The 22,371-nt window shown below is 38.4% G+C and overlaps 1 protein-coding gene across 2 annotated transcripts in view; it reads right to left on the bottom strand.

Annotated features, from left to right (window-relative positions):
- Positions 1 to 388: 388 nt before the first annotated feature.
- Positions 389 to 22,371, bottom strand: part of LOC131159383 (kxDL motif-containing protein LO9-177-like) — a 49,584-nt gene continuing 27,601 nt past the window's right edge. The window contains exons 2-3 of one of the 2 annotated variants that reach the window (XM_058114258.1): positions 10,514 to 10,666; positions 389 to 782 (exon numbers count right to left, since the gene is read on the bottom strand). In XM_058114258.1, coding sequence (XP_057970241.1) covers positions 680 to 782; positions 10,514 to 10,666 — 256 coding nt within the window. In that variant the 3' untranslated portion in view covers positions 389 to 679. The remainder of the gene's footprint in view (positions 783 to 10,513; positions 10,667 to 22,371) is intronic. The other variant, XM_058114259.1, reaches the window with a different exon arrangement.

Raw genomic sequence — 22,371 nt, 5'->3', positions numbered from 1 at the left:
CTCTGGCCTAAGGTGTGGCATGACATATCCATGTCTTGCCATGCCATGTAATAAATATGTGAGAATTTGTACAATTAGATTCATTGATGATTCGAAGTCTAAAAAATAATTGGCTAACAATGTTTAAAAAAAATGTAGGGCAAACTATTTTGGACAATTATATTGATCGTAACCTATTTTGAAGTTTGAGTTTGAGCACAATAATACTTAAAAGAAAGCTTGATTCTTGATTTATTCAGCAATCAATCTCCATGGGAAGTGAAAGTGGGCTACCCCTGTATTAAAGTTTCGCCACTGACTCAGATTAAGAAAGTAGGCCCTTTCCCCAGGAATTACAAGGAGATGGCCGTGAAAACCCATGGTTTTCTACCAAGCCTACAATTTGTGCTTTCAACTAACAAAAGAAATTGAAATTTCTTTCTGGTTTGAACTCAAAGCAAATAATCAGAGGAAAAAGGGAAGAAGTGTAGCTCCAACACAACAAAATAACGATGTCTACACTTTTCAACTATTCACTTCTTCCAACACAACAAAATAACTGATGTCTACACTTTTCAACTATTCATTTTTCCATGAAGATCTCCACAAACAAATATTATGTCGTGAACAATTGATACACGAAAAACAGGAGTAATCACAGAATGTTATGCTCAAATTCTTGCAACTTCTAGCATTGGCATTACTGAGGCATTCCCAAGTCTGGTCTTTGGTCCAGTACTTCTCTTGCTGAACTATTTGGAAATGCATCTGGATAGGTTGCTATAACTTTTGCTTTCATGCCCCTGTTCAAAGGAAAAAAGAATATGTTGCCAATAGAAATTAAGTAACCAAAATCATTACTATTACAAAGAATTAAAAGAGGTGCTCACTGGTAGAAACCACGCTTAAAGCTCGATTTCATATCAACAAATTTGTACTTAAAAAACTCTGGTATGTCAGTCCCTATTTGCTCCTAGTGTGCACAGCATCTCACAGGCTCTCACGGCAGCAAACAGCAAATCAATGGCCATCTCATGATCAAAGCAGAGAGCAGCAATCACAAAAGCTATCTACATTAGATGAAGATCAAGTGCAAGTACCTCATCGTCGTCTTCAAGAGTAACAAAGTCATCTACTACCTCTAGCGACACCAATTGGAACTTACAGATGAGGGCCCAGAGGGTAAGGCAGAGGAGACCAAAGATGAGGAAGAAGATATCAGAGGCTACAAGAGTGATAAAGGGAAAGGAGATAACTTGATGATGAAGGCTAACGACTTTTCGAATTTGGGAATTTCTATTTGCCCTTGTAGTTTTGTGCACTTGTTTATCGTCTTTTAAATTTTGATATTGAACCATATTTGGCAGCTTGCGCTTTCTCATATACTCCTGTGTGCTAGGGGTTTAATCAGTTATTTTCAGCTCGGTTTAGAGCAAAACCAATAGGTTTTTAAATTACTCAAACCGAAATTGAACCGCACACCAACGGTTTAATTTAACGGTAGACCAATCTTTTCCAGTTCAGTTCGGTGTTTTTCAGTTATTAATGCAAAATTTTAAACTTACTTAATTGGCCAAACTGAAGGTGGGCCAAAAGGAAGGCCAAAAATGTTTTATATGCCCAATAGAAATGGGGTTTCACTGACATATCCCAGGGATTACATTGACAACCTACAAAGATTTATATTTGATTACCCAAAAGAAATGTCCTTCGATAAAAGACAAGCCTAGTCCACTATGTTTGTATGTAGGGAATGTATACTACCCAGCCTTTGTAAAATGCACTTTTATAGGAGGGGAAAAGGTCTTCCCTTCTTCCTATGGGCCAATGTGGGATAATTGGTTCCCAACACCCAGCAACCAACTCTTCACTCTCTCAATTCTTTCACTCTTCAGTCACTTGTCAAAGGTTCGGCTTCAGTACGATTTGCTGTTTTTTGGTTTTTTGGTAAATTTTGTACACCCCTACTGTGTGCTCATGTTCAAATATGCTTCATGGTTGATATTTTCTATGCATTTTTGTTCTAGTATAAAATATTTTGGTACTTCAAACTCAAATATTAATGCCAATCTGTTTAAAAATGGCGAATTCCTTTTGCTCTTTCCCTAGTGGCCAGCTTAACTATTTTGTTCGCCACTTCCCCACAATTTCAGCAGGGGCCTCAATGATCTTCTCAGTGGCACCTTTCTCTCTATTGCCAGAGAGTGCTTCTATAGGTCACTCCTCTGTATCACAATCAATCGTCTCTACCAGGGAAGCACTGTCTCTTGTGGCCTACATCTTTATGCATGGAGATTTTGAAGACACACCCTTGAGAGAGACCAGGGAAGTGGAAGCCACCTTGGGCTACAGAGTCAGGGTTGGCTTGGAGCCCTGTAGTTCAAAGTAAGCTGGTCCACAGAACTATTTCACCTTGGTCTGGGTTGAGGCGGCCAAAGATAGCACCCATGCAAGTCTAACAAGAGAGGCTGGTTGCTCACTCTTAGTGCTACCAGTTCCTTAAGATGTTGAAGGGTCCGTTTTAGAACTATTGCAGTGCCCATGTTAGCTCAGGGAATGTCTAGCTTGGCCTTCGTACTTGGAGGTTTCTTTCCAGCATCTAAGAAATATGAGAAAAGGTCAATAAAATCCATACTGGCCATCAGTTTACGTGTCATCAAGAATACCTATTGGATAACCCACGACCAAAACCATGTTGTGTAGCCATCCCCAAAAACTTAACAACCCTATACACACTCAAGATTGACCAAGAATCTGAAGAAAGGTCCTTGCTCAGGATGTCAAGTAGGGCAAATGAAGCCTCAAGGGCAAGGGTGTATTTGATGGGATTGAAGGACTTGTAAACTGAAGACAGAATTCAATTTCTGTATTTCTTCAGTTGAATATTTTGTACATCCTAATCTTACAATATATAATACAATCAAAGATTCAAAATAAGTAAACAATCTTCCTACAGAATAATATACAATCTTCTACATTTACTACTTTTCTAATTTACTCAATATACCCAAGGATACTTGGGATTTCAACACTCCCCCTCAAGTTGGATCATAAATATTAATCATATCCAACTTGCCAATGAAATCATCAAAGTTCTGTCATGTTAACCCTTTAGTAAAGATGTTTGTAGTTTGTTCCTTGGTAGGTACATAAGTCATACAGATGGTTCCTTCTTCAACCTTCTCTTCAATAAAATGTCGATCTACTTCCACATGTTTAGTCCTGTCATGTTGAACTGGATTGAGAGAGATACTGATGGCGGCTTTGTTGTCACAATAGAGTTTGATAGGGAATTTCACCTGAATTTGTAACTTTTTCAAGAGTTTCCGTAACCACAGTCCTTCATATATTCCTTGGGCAACTACTCTAAATTCAGCTTCAGCGTTGCTTCGAGCCACTACATTTTGTTTTTTGTTCCTCCAAGTTACCAAATTTCCCCATACAAAGGTGCAATATCCAGTGGTAGACCTTCTATCTTCCGCTGATCCTGCCCAATCCGCATCTGTGAAGATTTCTACTTCCTTACTTTCACATTTTTTGAAGAAAAGTCCTTTGCCCGGAGAACCCTTGAGGTACTTGAGGATCTTATACACAACATCTAAGTGAGTCTTTTTCGGTGAATGCATGTGTTGGCTTATCACACTTCCGCAAATGCAATGTCGGGTCTGGTATGCGATAGGTAAATTAGCTTACCAACCAATCTCTGATACCTTTCTTTTTCAACTAGTATCCCACATTCTTCGACCCCCTTTACTGCTTCAATCGGAGTTTCACTAGGTTTGCAACCAAGCATGCTAGTTTCGGTTAGGAGATCAAGAATATACTTTCGTTGAAAGACACTGATACCCCTTTTTGATCTAGTAATTTCCATTCCCAATAAGTACCACATTTGTCCCAGGTCTTTAACATCAAACTCAGCAACTAAGATTTTCTTTAATCTTTCCATCTCCACTATATCATTTCCAGTTAGGATTATATCATCAACATATACTATCAGAATTGTTTTCTTACCACTTTCAGACTAGTAGAAGAACATAGTGTGATCTGATTGTCTTTGTCGATATCCCTGATTTTTAATCACTTTTGCAAATCTGTCAAATCACGCTTTCGGAGATTGTTTTGAGTCCATACAAAGGACTTCTTGAGTTTGCATACTCTGTTTTCTTCACCTTTCTTACTAAAACTTGGTGGTATAGTATTGTAAACTTCTTCTTCTAGCTCGCCATTTAGAAATGCATTCTTAAGGTCAAGTTGTTGTAGTGGCCGATCTAAGTTAGCTGCCAAGGATGGGAGTACCCGAACTGTGTTCAATTTTGCCACTGGTGCAAATGTCTCCGTGTAGTCAATGTCATAAGTCTGTGTAAACCCTTTTGCAATGAGTCTAGCTTTATATCGTTCAACTGTCCCATCAGCTTTATATTTTACTGTGAAGACCCATTTGCAACCCACTGGTTTCTTTCCTCTTGGCAAGTTCATAACATTCTAAGTTCCATTTTTTTTTAGGGCCCACATTTCTTCCATGACGGCTTCCCTCCATTCAGGAATTTCTAGGGCTTCCTAAATATTCTTTGGAATTTTTATCCTGTCAAGGTTAGCGGTAAAAGTACGATACCCTGTAGACAGAGTTTTATAGGACATGTATTTTGACTAGGGATATAAAGTACATGATCTAGTTTGTTTTCTGACTGCAATGGGTAAATTGATGTCATCAGGTGCAGACTCATCAAAAGAAAGCTCATGGTCATTGATTACCTGACCGGGACTGGGCGTGGACTCATGGTTGCTCGGAGCTATCATCGGTTCCAACTCTTTTGGTGCCTCAGGTATGAGATTCTTCCTGTTCTTTGTTTTTGGCTTCTTGAGTAAACAAGTATTTCATTTTATTTTTCTGCATCTCCCCCTGAATTTAAGTGATCATTTGTATATGACAGGTCAGGACATGATGCAATGGGAGACTCAGTAGATAGGTCAGGGAATGATGCAATAGGAGACTCATTAGATGGCACAAATTTAGTAGTAGAGAAATCAAAGAACCGATCTTCACTCTACTTCTCCCCCTGAAGAGAGGGCTTTGGGAAATAAGGAGTAATTTCAAAGAATGTGACATCAAAGCTGACAAACATTTTTTTTAGACAGGGTCATAACATTTGTAGCCTTTCTGAGTAGAAGAGTAACCAATAGAGATGCATTTAATGGCACGAGGTTCCAATTTATCCCGATTATAAGCATGAACATGAACAAATGCAGTACATCCAAAGATTTTCAGAGAGAGATTGGAGTGGAGTCGAGAGGTAGAAAAATGTTCCTGGAATTTCTGGAGAGGAGTGGCAAAAGAAAGAACTCGACTCGGCATTCGATTAATGAGATGTGTAGCTGTTAAGATAGCATCCCCCCAAAAATAGTTTTTCATATTTGTAGTGAACATCAATGCCCGAGCTACCTCAAGTACATGTCTGGTTTTTCGTTCAGCAACCCCATTTTGTTTAGGGGTATCCATACAAGAACTTTGATGAACAATTCCATTTTCTTGAAGATAATGTCCCAGGATATCATTAAAATATTTCGTACCATTATTAGTACGTAAAATTTGAATGCGAGTTTGGAATTGTGTTTGAATCATGGAGTGAAAACTGACAAAAATAGAACGAACTTCAGTTTTATCTTTCAACAAGTAAACCCAACAAATACGAATATGATCATCAATAAAAGTAACAAACCATTTAGTATGAGTGCAATTAGGGGATCGTGAGGGCCCCCATAACTCACTATGAATCATAGTAAATGGGCAGGATGGTTCGTATGTGGATTTTGGGAAAGAATTAAGTTAGTGTTTTGCAAGCTCACAAACTTCATATTGAAAATCAGAAGACGTTTTATTTGAACAAATAGAAGGAAATAAACGTCTTAAATATTGAAAATTTGGATGACCCATCCTAGAATGTCATAACAAAAGTTCACTATCTATAAAAATAGATGTAGAATCACAAATTGCAATATTGCATTGTTCACTCGCATTTGCCTCTTCAAAGTAGTAGAGTCCCTCACACACCTTAACACTTCCAATCGTCTTCCCCGATGATAGGTCCTGCAAAACATAGTGAGATGAAACAAATTTAGCAGAGCAATTGGAATCTTTTGTCAGGATAACAAATTGCAAAATAACTTAGGGACATATAGGACAAATTTTAAAGTCATAGAATCAGATATGCGAATACTTCCTTAGCCTGTAACCGATGAGAGAGATCCATTTGCAATTTTAACTTTCAGGTTTCCAGCATATAGTGAATAGGATGAGAACAATTTATAAGAATCAGCCATATGATCAAAGGTACCCGAGTCAATTATCCATGGTGATTTGTAATGGGATATAGAATTTAAGGCTGATAAAAAATTACCTCGGTGGGCTAAAGAACTAGTGAAAGACTGACCCGATGTTTGAATTGACTCGGAAAACATTTTATATAGCTGGTCCAACTGCTCTAGACTGAATACACCACTTGGAGTGGTATTGTTATTTTTCTCGCCTTTGGACTTCTCAGTTGAATTATTAGTAGTAGCCTAATAGCCACGATTTTTTTAATATTGCCTCGGCTTCCAATCTGTAGGCTTTCCATGAATCTCCCAGCACGTATCTTTTGAATGACCTGGCTTACGACAGTGCTCGCACCATAATTTTCCCTTTTGTGATTTTTGCCCAAATCCTGCAGGGCCTTTCGAAATTAGGGCCGACACTTCAAGCCCATTTGATTTCGAATTCGAGGTTAGTACTTCAGGCCCAACATGGCCCATTGGTGGTCTTAGCATCACATGTCTTCTGCTCTCCTCATGCCTCACTTCTGCGAACACCTCTCGGGTCAATGGCAGGGGTCGTCGGCCAAAGATTCTTCCCCGAACGTCGTCTAGATCACGGTTGAGGCCGGCCAAGAACTCAAAGACCCGTTCGTTCTCAAGTCGTCTCTTGTAGTGTGTGTTGTCGCCGGAGCATTCCCACTCCTCCTCGATTCGAGCTCCTGCCAGAGATGGGTCATCTCCATGAAGTACTTGGTAACGTCTCTCTCGCCTTGCCTCATCTGTCGTAGTCGAGTCTTTATCTCGAAGATCTGAGAGTAACTCTCAACGTCGGAATACGTCTCACAAACAGCATCCCAGACGTCCTTCGCCGTTGGCAAGAACAAGTAGATCTTCCTGATTGATGGCTTCATCGAGTTTACAAGCCAAGCAGTAACCATGGAGTTTTTGGACCTCCATTTCTGTAGGGTTACAACATCGGTAGAGGCTGGTTTCTTCCTTTCACCGATAAGATATCCTAACCTCCCTTTTCCTTCAATCACCAATTTGATGGATTGACCCCACTCACGGAAATTTTTTCCGTTTAGTTTCTCCACTACGAGTGGAAAGGCTGATTTTCTAGCCCATTCGAACCCCCAATGGATGTGACTTTCGAGTCACCGTCGAGATTTTCAGAGGAAATCGATCCTCTGCTGTTGATGGTGCCGTTGGCCATAGTTAGCTAAGGTTTAGAAACCCTAGCTCTGATACCATGAAGATAGAATTCAAAATCTGTATTTCTTCAATTGAATATTTTGTACATCCATATAATACAATCAAAGATTCTAAATAAGTAAACAATCTTCCTATAGAATAATATACAATCTTCTACATTTACTACTTTCCTAATTTACTGAATATACCCAAGGATACTCGGGATTTCAACATAAACACAATCATATGTAGCTTGGGGAAAATAATCAGCAAGGCAATTTTTTTTCTTTTTTTTCTTTTTTTCTTTTTTTAATACTTGGCATCATGCTGTTTCTAGATGTGCTTAGCATGATTGTCATTCTTATCTTATAACTGTGATCTTACATGTAACTTAACAAATTGTCATGAAATCAAAGAGTACATGAGAGTAGCCTTTCTACCCCTACTGGGTGATGTAGGATGCAAATCAGTGCAGGAAGTAGTACTCTTGGTCTTTCTGTTTCAATCACCGGTTTCTTTGCCAGTTGGGTATGGGCCAAGGGTTTGCCTTTCCTAGAAATTGGAGACAGCTTCTTAGGAGATTTCTCAGTGTGGGTCTTCCAAATTTCTTTAGGAAAGTTGGTAATCTTATATCTCAAAAGGGTTTGCCCAAAAAGTCTTCAACTAATTCTTTTGCCAAGCATCATAGAGCAGGTTTGTGCTCAGCCTGACGTGGTAAGGAGAGAAATGAAAGTGAGATTGCATCACATTGGTCATGTCACAAAACCACTCTACATTATCAAAGCTCTTGATGACAGCTTGTTCTACAAAATTGGGTCATAGATGGTTCATATGGTACGAGGCAGCAATGATAAGATCAAACTGTCCAGCAAAGAAATGGGAGTTATGAAGCTCCTGTCTAAATTTCTTGTTGTTTTAACCCTCCAACACAGTTTGAAAGTGAAGCTCCCTTAGAAATACAATTTTAAGCAAGCCATTCAGCGCAAGTGAATATAGGTAAAAGGGGTGCCATGAGGCCAGCATTCTAAACTGAGGAGTACATCATATCAAATTTCCCATGGTGTCTTGAATTTCAATCTGCACTTCAATAGAAGGGTAACATAATTGGGCAATGTGCAGATGATTGCAAGGGTGTCGGGATTCTTGTTCAGCTCTGGGATGTAAACAAATAGATGAAGTTGAAGCATCAATAAGGCTCCATCAGCACTTCCATGGGTCTTCTCAACATTCTGTGGTCCAAGAGCTACAGTTGTCCTTCAGCTAGGCAACCAGTAAGATTCTCATTGGCCTTTACTACATCTACTTTTATGGAGGTTTGGCTGGAATATGAATTTGCATAACTAGCATAGCAAAATAACGCATGTTGTGTCATATTTACAAGGTGACCATCTTTACTTTTGTGGGGAAGTAGAAAGCCTGAAGAAGAGCTATGGCTATACTAAAGAAGATATTCAGTTGAGGCTCTAGAGCCAGGCACAAGCCTTTATCCGACAAGGGTGAACACTGAACAGTGCAGCTAGGTCAAGTAAAGTAGGAGTCACAAAACCAAATCTTAACATAAAAGCATTTGCACTTGGAGCTGCAAAGATGCTAGTAGCACCAATAAGCCGATGATGAACCACCATCTGAGTAAGTAACCTGGACAAGATCATAGAAACACTGGCCATTCACTGTTCGCCATAAGCCTTTTGGACCCTATCCACCCATGAAATGTATTCCTTGGGATGTTCAACCACGAATATATGGGCAGTTTTGCCTTCCAGAAGGTCATAATCATATCAATAAGAGAGTATATTTCCTATTTACCAGGATGAACTTTTCATACCTAAGAGGCAGGCATAACAGTAAAGATAAGACCCCACTTATGAATTTACTCAGTCCTCCCTCAATTTGTGAATTAGTAGTTTGCTTGGCCGTAATTTCTTTAGCATCAATATATTTGGGTACTTCATCAACAACCAAGTGGGTCTCTTAGGTTTGCCATCAATTGAAGTACAAACAGTAATGAAGATAGTCATTCTGAAGACAAAGGCCAAAAGTATAAAGGTAAAAGGATTTGAAGAAGAACAGTGATAAGGAAATTACATTTCAAGGGAGAACAACTGATGAAAACGCTCCATGCCAACTAGAAAGAAATAGAAGAACAAACCAAGAAAGCTAGCAAGGAATCACAATGACTAGGAATGTCGGGAAGTTAGGGTTTCTCTTACCAAAATTCTTGAAGTTGCAGCAATGGAGATGCGTGCAGTGAGGACCAAGTTTATTGGCTGATCAAGAAGGAATGGGTAGAAGCTTCATTGAGTCTAAGACATATGCCAAATTGATTGCTAAGTAACAGGTACATTCAGCCATTGTATCCATAAGCCTATTACAAGATTCGCCAACATTATTGCCAGCTCAACCTCAAAAAAGAAGGGTTGATGGGATATCATAAAAGCCTTTTCCCAACTTTGCATAAAAAAGTATAATCATTTTCTTCATCATAGGTTTAGCAGTTTACTTATAGTGCTCTTCTTCCTCTGAAAAGTTCTCTCTTTTTCTGCTATCTTTCTGCATTCTTTTCTCTCTTGCTTTCTCTCTTAATATTTTTCTGATTTCTTGTATCCCTCTTGCTTTCTTCTCTCCCCAATTATTTCATTCCTTTTCCTGTCTTTGCTCGTGCAACCTGGACAGTCCCTGGTTTGAACTGTCAGCACCTCTTTCTTGCGAGTTCAGATCTCTAAAAGAATTTTACACACACACAAAGATATGTCCGTAGAATGCTAATCAAGTCTCAATTTTTGCAACATGCAAAGATAAGAAACAAGAACAATTGAACATATAAAAGCTCTAAAACTTGAGAGGCATCAATCATTTCCATTAACTAGACTAACCATGAGTAACATGAGGACAGTTCTCAAAATTTGCATCCAAACAAAATTTCCAGATCAATTTCCATTTCTGAGTCAGGCAAGCAGCCATTCAATTAAACAGCATTGAGCATAATACATCTGTAAGAGCCATGTGCTCACTGATGATAAGGAATGGATCCAAGAAAAAGAGGCGATCATACCTCAGCTTTTGAAATATGTAGTCTAAGTCTGATTTCATAGACTTTAAGAGACGTGTATTTCTTGAGAAATCATTGGAAACCTCGGCAAAACAATGCTCTGAGTACTCATTAAAGTGTGATAAGACAACATTGCTATCCTGCAACCTACCAAACCTGCAGTTATTTTAGGCCTCAAAAAAAAAGGCAAAGTACAACAAAAAATAAATTGATATCCTCTTTCATAGAGAAGTACTAACCAAATTCAATAAGTTAATTGAGACAAGCAACTATCATGCCACCCAAAAATAAGAAAAAAAACATGCGAACACACACACAAAAGTAGAAACTTTACCCTTTAATGGTAACCAGCCAATGGTTCATGAGATGATTGTCAAAGTTTAGTGTTTCTAGGTTCAAGGGAGAAAGTTAGGTTTAAAATCACCAATCCAACATTTCTTCAATAAAGATTCTTGCTCCAAAAGAATGTCTGACTAGTTAATAATCTAAGAGTAGAGAACAGGTGGCATGTTGAAACCAACTACATGCATAGTTGAGGGCTAAACCCAGCAACACAAGTTGCCTCGATGGCATGGCAGCCTTGTGTGCTGGGTGTTCCATTTTTTTTTTTTTTTCATTTAATATCCATTGCAAAAGGCTCCCATGCCAAATTGGAAGTCTAGAAAGGGCATGCTGCATTAAATGTTGCCTCCACATTTAGAATTATTCAGTAAAATTTATGAACCCTCCAACCATCACCCAAACTAAATGACCTAAAAGACTACTGGGCAAATTAGGGAACAATGTTGTTTTCTTCTTTCCCCCCCCCCCCCCCCCCGGTTTTGAGGTTTTGCTATTTTTTTTGGGGGGGGGGGGGGTGATTTGGGGATAGGGTTTTGCAGGAAGAAAGAAAATGTGTACTAAATAAATATAATTATATATCTATAGATAAACTCCCAACTATTTCTATGCTGACAAGCCAACAGACCCTTTATGACTTCAGAAACTTTAGTCCCACATTTAACCGAGCCTTAGAAATTAAAAAGAAAAAGCTACATAAATTTTTAATCATTCTCTTGAATAATACATTGTCCTTAATCTTTCTAAATCAATTTTTTTAAAGTTTCACTAAAAAGGACATTAAAATTATGCTAGAAGTAAAAGAATCACAATCAAGTATTAACATTTTGATTAGTGCATGTGAAGCTTCAAAATAGACAAAGCCAATTAACAGAGGGGACTTCCAAGACAAAGACTCAATGGTTTTTTTTTTTCATGATAAGAGTATATATATTAACAAAATACCAAAGTACAAAGAGAGGAGAACAAGATATCCACCAAAGGAACAAAAGAAAAGATATGAACAGTTAAAAAGAGCTGCCCTCCAAAACCCTTTGCAGGTCCAGCAGCAACATCCCCCACAAACTAGGAGAATTTGTGTGGTCCTTGAAGATTCTCAAACTCCTCTAGATCAAAAGGGTCCACACCCCACAATGTAGCAAAAGCCCTCGCATCTCCATAAAGCCCAACCCTTTCTGGATTACTCGAAATCCTAAATGAACACTTGCAGGAAATCCCCCTCAATCCTCGGAACCACTCAAGCTTCACCAAAACCCAAGAAGATAACACACTGAAGGTAGTTAGTCACCCAGCAACGAAGGATGCGGTGTACATTTCTTTCATTAAACTCATGACACATGGAGCACATATCAAGGCTCAGGGCCTTATAAGGACTTCTGCACTGAAGTAGGTCATGCGTATCAAGACTATTAAGAGACAGTCCAGACGAATGTCCCAATCCTAAAAGGTACCATAGCCTTCCAAATGATGTGGCACCAAGGAAAATGACTGGGAAAAAGATTGGAGGAAGGAGTTTGAGGTGAAGGAAAAATAATTTGATGGGGGCGAAAAACAAAAGCTTGAAGAATCCCCCTCCCAAACTCTCATCTACCCTGTTATAAGGAACAAAAAGACTCCAGAACATTAAGCATGGTAGTGCTCTCATCAACTTCTCTTTCATTGAGATGCCTTAAAAATGGAAATCCCAGGTAAAAAAGACTCCCCGACCCCCTGCCCCTAAACCCCAAAATAAATAAAATAAAAACAGAAAGTGCTGGTATGTGCATCGTGAAGAATGGAATTTTTAAAAAGATGGGACGCCATCAACTCCAACTAATGCTCATACCCAAACATCCTCCCAAACTGAAACCCTATTGCCATTACCCACTCTGAAATGGATGGGAGGAAAGACCAAACAAGCAACCTTGGGAACAAACTTCCAAGGGCTTATGAAAGAATGCCATTTCCTCCACAGTCCCACCCATTAAAATGGGCTCCATGGCCCATACTTTTTATCTCCTCGTGTCATAGAAAACTAACTTCCAAAGGGAATAGAACCATTCTCCAATTAGAGAGATGTTTTTAAAAACCACATTGCCAAGGCCTATACCCCCTTATCGACTTTGGTCTCCTAAGGGTCTCCCAACTAAGCAGGTGATCTCTTCTATTCCCCGCAAACCTAGACCAAGAAAGTCGCACAATTTGGCTCAAGAAACTAGTGGCACTCCTGGAAATTTTAAAAATATAAGAAATAAATGGGCATGTTGGAGAGGGAGGCACTAATGAGAGTAATAAAACCTCCAAGAGATAAGTACGCCCTCTTCCACCCCTCCAACCTCCTACCAACCCACTCAATCACAGGGTCCAAAGAAGTCACAGAGACTGCGTCTAGCCAACCAAAAGGCTTTGGACAAACAAATATCTAGCATCTCAATAAAGTATGAGAAAAAGGCTTTATTTAATAATAGAAACTTTAAAGGAAAAGATAAAGTAGCTGCAATAATACACGTTGGAGAAATCAATCAGGAAAGATGCAAGAAGAAGGGCAAAAAAGGTTAGCTAGGAGGAACACTCAATCACGGAAAGCTCAACAAAATCACAACAAAGAAGAAAATGAAGATAAGAAATATCAACAGCAAAATAACCAATGTTACAACCATGGGAAGAGAGGACACTTCACTCGAAATTGTTGGCACAAGTAAGCTTAAGGGAATGTTACAACATGTGCACAGAGTAAAAATGATAGTGAAGAAAAAAGGGACCTCGAAGCATCCTTTGTGGTTGGAGGACAAGTCCAACAGGAAGCATGGAGTTTCTTGCATTATTTAACCAAAGGAAGAATCATCACTTATTACGATAAGTGATAAACTAGTTAATTTTAATAGTGATTATGTTGTAATATGTGGCTTATTTGTTGAGTGGAATGCATGTATAAAGAGAAAACATGGTAGACGAAAAGAATGTTGACTTGTAGGAGGAAACCGTCGACGGTTCGTTTTGCCAGGTGCAAAGAAACAGTCGACTGTTTTTGGTGCTGTTAAATCGACTATTTGGTCTCGGCTTCAAACCGTCGATGGTTTGGCTCGGTTACTTAGCATTGGTTATCAAATTTTGAATTGGGAAGTTCGATGGGTTGGGTTTTAAAAGGGAAAACCTCTGGGAAAGTTAAATATACATGTTGTATAATGTAACTTAGTGTCTTTGGACACAAGATAGTGAAGAAATTCATTGTCGTTTGCTCCTGTGGATGTAGGCATTGCCGAACCACGTAATTCTTTGTGTCATTGTTTTATTACTTTCATTATAATCTGCGTGATTGTGTTTTCTGTATATTTCACTATTAAGTGCTGCATCGTGAGATTGTTTCCGCTGCGCATTAATTTGTACAACAAATTGGTATCAGAGCATTGTTGCAATCGCTTCTGGAATTTCTTCTCCAAAGTTTGATGTTATTAAGTTCAATGGAATGAGAAACTTCGGACTATGGTAGAGGAGGTTTAAAGATTTGTTAGTGCAGCAAGGTATGGTGAAGGCATTATACGGAGGTCAACCGGAAGGCATGGAGGAAACAAGTTGGAAGGAATTGGAAGCGAAGGGTATGGCAACTATCAGACTTTGTCTGGCCGATGACGTGTTGTATCATGTCATGGATGAGGAATCTCCTACGGTTGTTTGGCAAAAACTTGAAAGCCGGTATATGTCTAAGTCTCTAACAAACAAATTGTATCTTAAGAAGTTGTATTGGCTTAAGATGGTGAAAGGTTCGGATTTGAACCAGAACATCAATGTATTCAATCAAATAATCAGTGATTTGATGCGGGTTGATGTGAAGTTTGAGGAAGAAAACAAGGCGTTGATGCTATTGAATTCCCTTCCTGCATCTCACACGTATGAAAATTTAGTTACGACTCTAACATGGAGCAAATAAACTTTGAATTTGGAAGAGGTAACAAGCGCTCTATTGGATTTTCATCAAAGAAAGAAGGCCAGCAATGAAATTTCACAAGGCGAAGGGCTTGTGGTAAAAGGTAACCAAGAACATGGGAGAAGCAGGTTCCAGAACGGATCGAGTGGTAATAAATCTCGATCGCAGTCCGAGAAGGAAAAGGACATAAGGTGTTTTAAGTGCAGGAAAAAGGGGCACATAAAACTAGAGTGTCCGGGAAGGAAGAAAGGGAATTTTGAAAATCAAGAGGGTTCTTCAAAGTCGGCGAATGTAATTGAAGAAGGAAACTCAGAGACCAGTAACGGTCATATGCTTTCTATTTCATCGGGATCAGATCGCCTTACAGATTCTTGGATCCTAGATTCGGCGTGTTCTTATCACATGACACCAAATAAAGAATGGTTCATCACCTACAGGTCAGTTAATTTTGGCTCTGTTCTAATGGGAAATGGTGCTTCATGCAAAATAGTTGGAATAGGAAACGTTAGAATTAAAATGTATAATGGTGTTGTAAAAACATTATGTGATGTAAGGCACATACCGGATCTACGAAAGAATTTAATTTCATTGAGCACTTTGGATTGTAACGGATTTAGTTACAAGTATGAAAGTGGGGTATTGAAGGTGTGTAAAGGCGTTCTAACGGTGATGAAGGGGTGGAAGTTAGCGGGAAATATTTATGCACTGTTGGGTACTATAGTTGTAAGTAGAGCTGCAGCCGTAGATTTTGAGTTAGATAATACTGTTTTGTGGCATATGTGGTTAGGGCATATGGGTGAACATGGGATGAAGGAACTTCATAAGAGGAATCTTTTGAAGGGTATTAAAACATGTAAGCTGAATTTCTGCAAATATTGTGTTCTTAGGAAACAGAACAGGGTGCAGTTCAAAACAGCACTCACAAGACAGAGGGTATTCTTGACTACATTCATTCAGATGTTTGGGAGTCGGTGAGAGTAGCATCACGGGGTGGACATTTGTACTTCGTGAGTTTTATCGATGATTACTCACGGAAGGTTTGGGTGTACTTCATGCGGCACAAGTCAGAGACGTTTGCCAGGTTTAAATTGTGAGCTAAGGTGGAAAACTAGACCGAAAGGAGAATTAAATGCCTTAGGTCAAATAATAGAACCGAGTGCGCTGATTCGAGGTTCATGGAGTTTTGCGAGCAGCATAGCATAAGGAGACATTTCACAGTTCGCCGGACACCACAACAAAATGGTGTGGCAAAAAGGATGAACCGAACTCTGGCTGAGAAAGCTCGGTGTCTCGGGTTGAAGGCAGGGCTAGTATAGAACTTTTGGGTTGAGGCAGTGAGTATGACATGTTTCCCGTTTAACCAATCGCCAAGAGCATCACTAGTCACTAGAGGGGAAAGTTGTAGAGGAGGTATGGATAGGTAATGCGGTAGACTACTCCGATTTGAGAATATTTGGTTGTCCAACTCATGTGCACATTTCTAGTGAGGAGAAATATAAGTTTGATGCAAAGTCTAGACATTGCATTTTCTTGAGATATCAGAAAGGTGTGAAAGGGTTCGAACTGTGGGATCCAATGGCAAACAAAGTGATGGTCAGTAAAGACGTGATTTTCGATGAGAAATTCATCGTGAAGCGTACTCAAGAGGAAGATTAAGAGAAACAGGTGCCAAAAAATTGGAGCACAAATGAGCATGTTGTGCAGGTGGAGTTAGAAACTCAGGGCAATGATGATGGTGTTCAAAATGCAGGATGTTCTAGATCGAGAAACCAGCAAGATGACAGTATCGCAATACATAGACCCAGACGCACTATCAAGCCATCGTTCAGGTATGGATTTGATGATCTGGTGTCTTATGCTCTCATTACCAGTTGCAAGGATTCAACTACTTTTCAAGAGGCGGTGCACAGCCACGAGAAAACTAGATGGGTTGGTGCTATGGTGGAGGAAATTGAGTAGTTGCATAAGAACCAGACGTGAGATTTGGTGGAGCTTCCAGATGGGAAGAGGGTGATAGGTTGCAAGTGGGTGTATAGGAATAAGGAAGCGGTATTAGAAAAGGAAGGAAAGAAGTTCAAAACTCGGTTAGTAGAAAAGGGATACTCACAAAAGAAAGGGGTTGATTATGATGAAATTTTCTCCCCGTGGTCAGACACACTTCCATTAGGGTCATGTTGGGATTGGTGGCGTATTACGATATGCAATTGGAGCAAATGGACGTAAAAACAGCGTTTCTCCATGGTGATTTGGAGGAGCAGATTTACATGGTACAACTAGAAGGGTTCAAGTCAACCCAGACATGAGTATTTAGTTTGTAAACTGAAGAAGTCACTTTACGGGCTGAAACAGTCTCCGAGGCAATGGTACAAACGTTTTGACTCCTATATTATCCAGATAGGCTATAGGAGGTGTGAGTATGATTGCTGCGTGTATGTTAAAGAGTATTGATGATGGTTCTCTTGCAAAAATGCAGGGTAAGACTGCGTACTATAGACCCATTGTGGTCTACCCCTTCCCCGGACCCCACATACGCTGGAGCTTTGTGCACGGGGCTGCCCTTTTTTTTTTTTTTTTAGTGAAAAAAAGAAAGAGGGTGGAAGATACAATGTGGAAAGACCGGCTGTTATTTCTCCAAAATGTAGTGTTTAATGGGACATTATCATGGTAGTCTTTACAGACAATATTGCTTTCAGATGCCGAGGAAATCGAGGAAAAGTTGCAAGACCAAATGGAAAAGCAAACTCAGATTGACAATGTTCAACCAAGCCAAGAGAGAGTTGAGGAAGGTGAACCCTTAGAAGGTCAAGACAAAGATAACAAAGTCTTAGAAAAATCTCAGTGTCCATGGCTGACAGGAATTTACCCGAAGGCTACAAAAGTAGATAAACCGAGTCAATTACATGAGATGGAAGAAGACGAGGCTCTTCAGCCTCAACTTCGCAGGTCAACTAGACAATGAAAGGCAGATCCCAAATATGCAAATACAGCTATAACTAAAGATGGATTACAGTAGTGCATTAATACCAAAGACCAAGTTGCAGACCTATTTAATAAATGACTTAGCAGTGTCAATTTCAAATAATATAGGAAATAACTTGGTAAGACTTCTAAAATGACATTGAGAGATTAGTCATTGAAGGGGAGGGTAGAAAGAACACCGACTCTCTCATTCTTCAAAACCTCCTTCCCTCTATTTCCTAGAAATTACTCTCTCTAGAAAGTTATTTCCCTCTTTCTTCTAAAAAATTTCCCTCTTTAGAAATTTCTCTCCCTCACTAGCAATCCCTCTTCCTCTAGAATTCTCTCTTCCTTCCTCTTTAACAAATTCAAGGCATCTTGCTATAGGAACTCTAGAATTTTGTGAGTTGCTATATAAGGAGCTCAAAGCTCCATTGTTGGTGTGAGTAAGAAAGAAGTGTGAGCGTATGCAAAGTGCCAAGAGAAAGTGAGCAGTTGGTGTTGGGGACCAATCCAAGCATGGGTGTAAGATTTATGTGAGTGTTGGGCACATTGTAATTGTGAGAACTATTTGAGTGTATGTGAGTATTTTTCTGTAAGTCCAAGTGTAAGGTGTTGGGCCCCTATTTTGATTCCTTACTTAATAAGAGTGAATTATTAGTTGTCGTCCACCACCTCCAATTCCCAACACCCTCCTCCCCACCCTTCCAAGAGGGGGCGGCGTGGGGGGACGCACAGGTTCCATGCCAACTACTAATACCAACCTCTTTTCATTTGTTTTGGGTTATCAAAAGACCTTGCATTGCCTTCAACAATCACATTAACCTCTCTTCTAGCAATAATTAACGAAAAGAATTCATGTATATATGATTGATCTGTTTATTTCCCATTTCATCCCATTCACCTGCACTCATTCCAATTTGGTGCCATACACTCCATCAAACATGTTTTTCAAGGACTTTGATTACCAATATTGAAGGGGAATCTTCAAAAACTAGGAGTCAAAGAATGAGAATTGGGGGGAAAATAAAGAATTCATAAAGAATATTTGCAGCAAGAGCAGCAGTAACACCGGCCGTCGTAAACCAGTCATGCATCAGCCATGTTTAATTCCTATGCATTGTTTGCAAGTTATAATATTGTTGAGTCCTAGTGATGTACAAATTCTAGGGTGTCTGTTTGGAGTTTATCGGTTTATGTCAGAATCCAAAATTACAAGATCAAAAGGGTTATAAATCTTAATGTAAGTAGAATTTGCAATTAAGATCGACTTAAAAATTATTATTAACTATTATATAAGAAACTTGTTGCACACAGGTTTACATGTGTTACAAGCAAGGACTTGCCTTCATTCCTACAATAAACCACTTCTATATTTTAGCAACCACTCTAGTACCAATCCTTGGATAAAGACACATCCAAATGCGGGAAGCATCATACCAACATGGAACACAAATTCAAAACAATATCGACACAATGATACGGTAATTTTCAAAAATGAGGATACTTGGCTAGGATGTGTTGGTTAATTAATCTATATATACATATATATATTTAGGCATGTTTGCCCTTTTAGATGACAAATATTGAGGTAATTTTAATTCAAAATGAAATATAGGCATCATTCATTGCACATTTTACAAACAATAGTTTTACAATAATCAACTACATTTGTATTAAAGAATATTGGGCTAACAAAAAAATGAAAGCAAGAGAGTCCTCACAGTGGGGCAGTGACCCATCAGGCACACCATTGTCCATCATCAGGTTCACCCACTAGTTTGTCAAAAAAAAAAAGGAGAAAAAAGAGAGAAAAACATAAGGATGTCATTTATCAACTATTGTTGAAATAAAGAGGACCTAGGGAGGGGTGATTAGTGAACTGCCTTGAGCAAAAGGGAGGGTGAGGAAAGGAAGGAGAAGAGGAAATGAAAGTGAGGGACGTACACAATAAACTGTCAGAATGAACACTCAAAGTCCTGGACATCTAGAACAGAAGCAGCAGGTCAGCAAAGCAAGGCTGGGAGGTCCAACTAAGTAGGGGTTGGCGATATGGCGCAATGGCACTCCTGCTAAGGCTTCAAACTGACAAAGTCCTCATACTCAATTCTCTGCTTCTCAATTTGTCTTTCAGGTTTTGCATAAAGGGGCCAAGGTTGCGAAACATAGCTTTTTGCTGTAAGACTGTCTAGACATTTTGGCGATGCGTCTAGGCATGTCCCATCAGTGTCTCAAAATTAAAAATAAACAACAACAAAACCAAGCCTTAGTCCCACTAAGTGGGTCGGCTATATGAATACTTTTCTGCCAATTTATGCGATCATGGACCATTTCTTTTGATAGATTCAAGGATATTAAATCATTACTCACTATCTTCTCCCAAGTTATTTTAAACCTACCCCTAACCCTTCTACTATCCCCCACAGTAACTAAGTCACTCTTCCTCACAGGTGCACTATAAGACCTACGTTGCAAGTGTCCATACCATCTAAGTCGTCCCTCCCTTATCTTATCTTTTATAGGAGTTACACCTAACTTACCACGAATATGTTCATTCCTTAATTTATCTTTCAATGTTATACCACTCATCCATCTAAGAATTCTCATCTCGGCAACTTTTACTTTTTGGATATTATGTTCCTTCGTTGCCCAACATTCCGATCCATATAGCATAGCTGGTCTTATAGCTTTCCTATAAAACTTCCCTTTCAATTTTAAGGTTATTCTACGATCACATAACACACTTGAAGCACTTCTCCATTTTAACCAACCTGCTTTAACTCTATGCATTACATCATCTTTAATTTCTCCTTCAGCTTGCATAATAGATCCAAGGTATCGAAATCTACAACGGCTATTTATTTCTTCATCATCAAGTTTAACTTTGTCTCTAATATTCCTCCTATCATTACTAAAATTACATTTCATATATTCTGTTTTATTTCCACTTATCCTAAAGTCTCTAGATTCCAAAGCTTCTCTCCATAATTTTAACTCAGCCTCTACTCCGTCCTTAGTTTTGTCAATTAATACAATATCATCTACAAACAACATACACCATGGAACCTCCTTTTGAATACTATTCGTCAATCGGTCCATCACTAAAGCAAAAAGAGAAGGACTCAAAGCAGATCCTTGATGTACACCTATGGCAATTGGAAATTCTCTAGTTTCTCCATTTATAGTCCTTACACTAGTCATTACTCCATCATACATATCCTTAATGACATCGGTATACCTACAACATACACCCTTTTTATCTAAAACCCACCATAGAACTTCTCTAGATATCCTATCATATGTTTTCTCAAGGTCAATAAATATCATATGCAAACATGGTCTAAATTTCCACGAAATTATCGAAATTTCGGTCGAAATTTCCGATTTCCGTCCCCCTCGAAATCGAAATGGCAGTCGATTTCCGTCTTGCATAATTTCCGTCGAAATCTCAACGAATCATCCGAAATTTATCCAAACCTTGAAATTTTAGCGAAATTTGTCGAAATTTTAACTACACAATGAAATTTCGTCGAAATTCAAACGAGAGATTCAAGAGTGAAGTGAAATTTCTCTTTTAATTTATTTTATTGAAACAAAAGGTTACCACAAGTGCTTTTGAAATTATATGAAAAAATAAACTTATAGTAATCTTTTATTTAACCATTCATGTCTAAATTATCAATATTTGTATAATAAATAATATTTAAATGAACTATGAATTTCATTTGCATTAACCGAATCTGTTTAATGTACATTATCTTACAAACATGTTTGATACAAATACTATTTTAAAACTTTTCCACCCTATACAAAATATAGATGCATTTAATTTGTAATATATTAGTCTTAAAACTTATATTATTATATTTGTTAACCATTTCTAAAGTTTCACAAAGAATTCCATGTTTTACTACTAGTTTCCGTTATTTTTTCAAATCAAAATCGAAATTGACATCGAAATCGAAATTTCCGTCGAAATTTCCGTACTTTTGGAGCTTCGAAATTTGAGTCAAAATCGAAATTTAAGACCTTGTATGCAAGTCCCTCTTCTTTTTCCTAAACTTTTCCATTAATCTTCTTAAAAGATAAATAGGTTCCGTGCTAGATCTCCCAGGCGTAAAACCAAATTGATTTTTTGAGATCTTCGTTTCTAACCTTAATCTTTATTCAACTACAATTTCCCATAGTTTCATCGTATGACTCATAAGTTTAATTTAACGATAGTTATTACAATTTTGAATATCTCTTTTATTTTTGTATATAGGTATTAAAGTGTTTTTCCTCTATTCATTCGGCATTTTCCTAATTTTTACAATTGTATTAAATAAATTAGTTAACCATATAATTTCGTTATCACCCAAGCATTTCCAAACTTCAATTGGGATGTTATCTGGTCCCATAGCTTTCCCATTTTTCATCTTTTTTAGTGCAAACTTAATTTCGTTAACTCTAATTTTGCGAATAAATCTTATATTTTTAGGCTTTTCCTCATTTGACAATTTTAAGTTTAAGCCTTCGATTTGGTTTTCGTTAAACAACTTACTAAAGTAACTTCACCATCTTTCTTTAATATCTTCGTCCTTAACCAAGACAATATCATCCTCACATTTTATACATTTTACATTTTTCTAAGTCCTTGCTCTTCCTTTCTCTAACTTTA

Source organism: Malania oleifera, chromosome 7 (assembly GCF_029873635.1).
Source record: "Malania oleifera isolate guangnan ecotype guangnan chromosome 7, ASM2987363v1, whole genome shotgun sequence".
In the NCBI taxonomy this organism is placed as follows: Eukaryota; Viridiplantae; Streptophyta; class Magnoliopsida; order Santalales; family Ximeniaceae; genus Malania; species Malania oleifera.
This window is presented reverse-complemented; position numbering and strand designations above follow the sequence as displayed.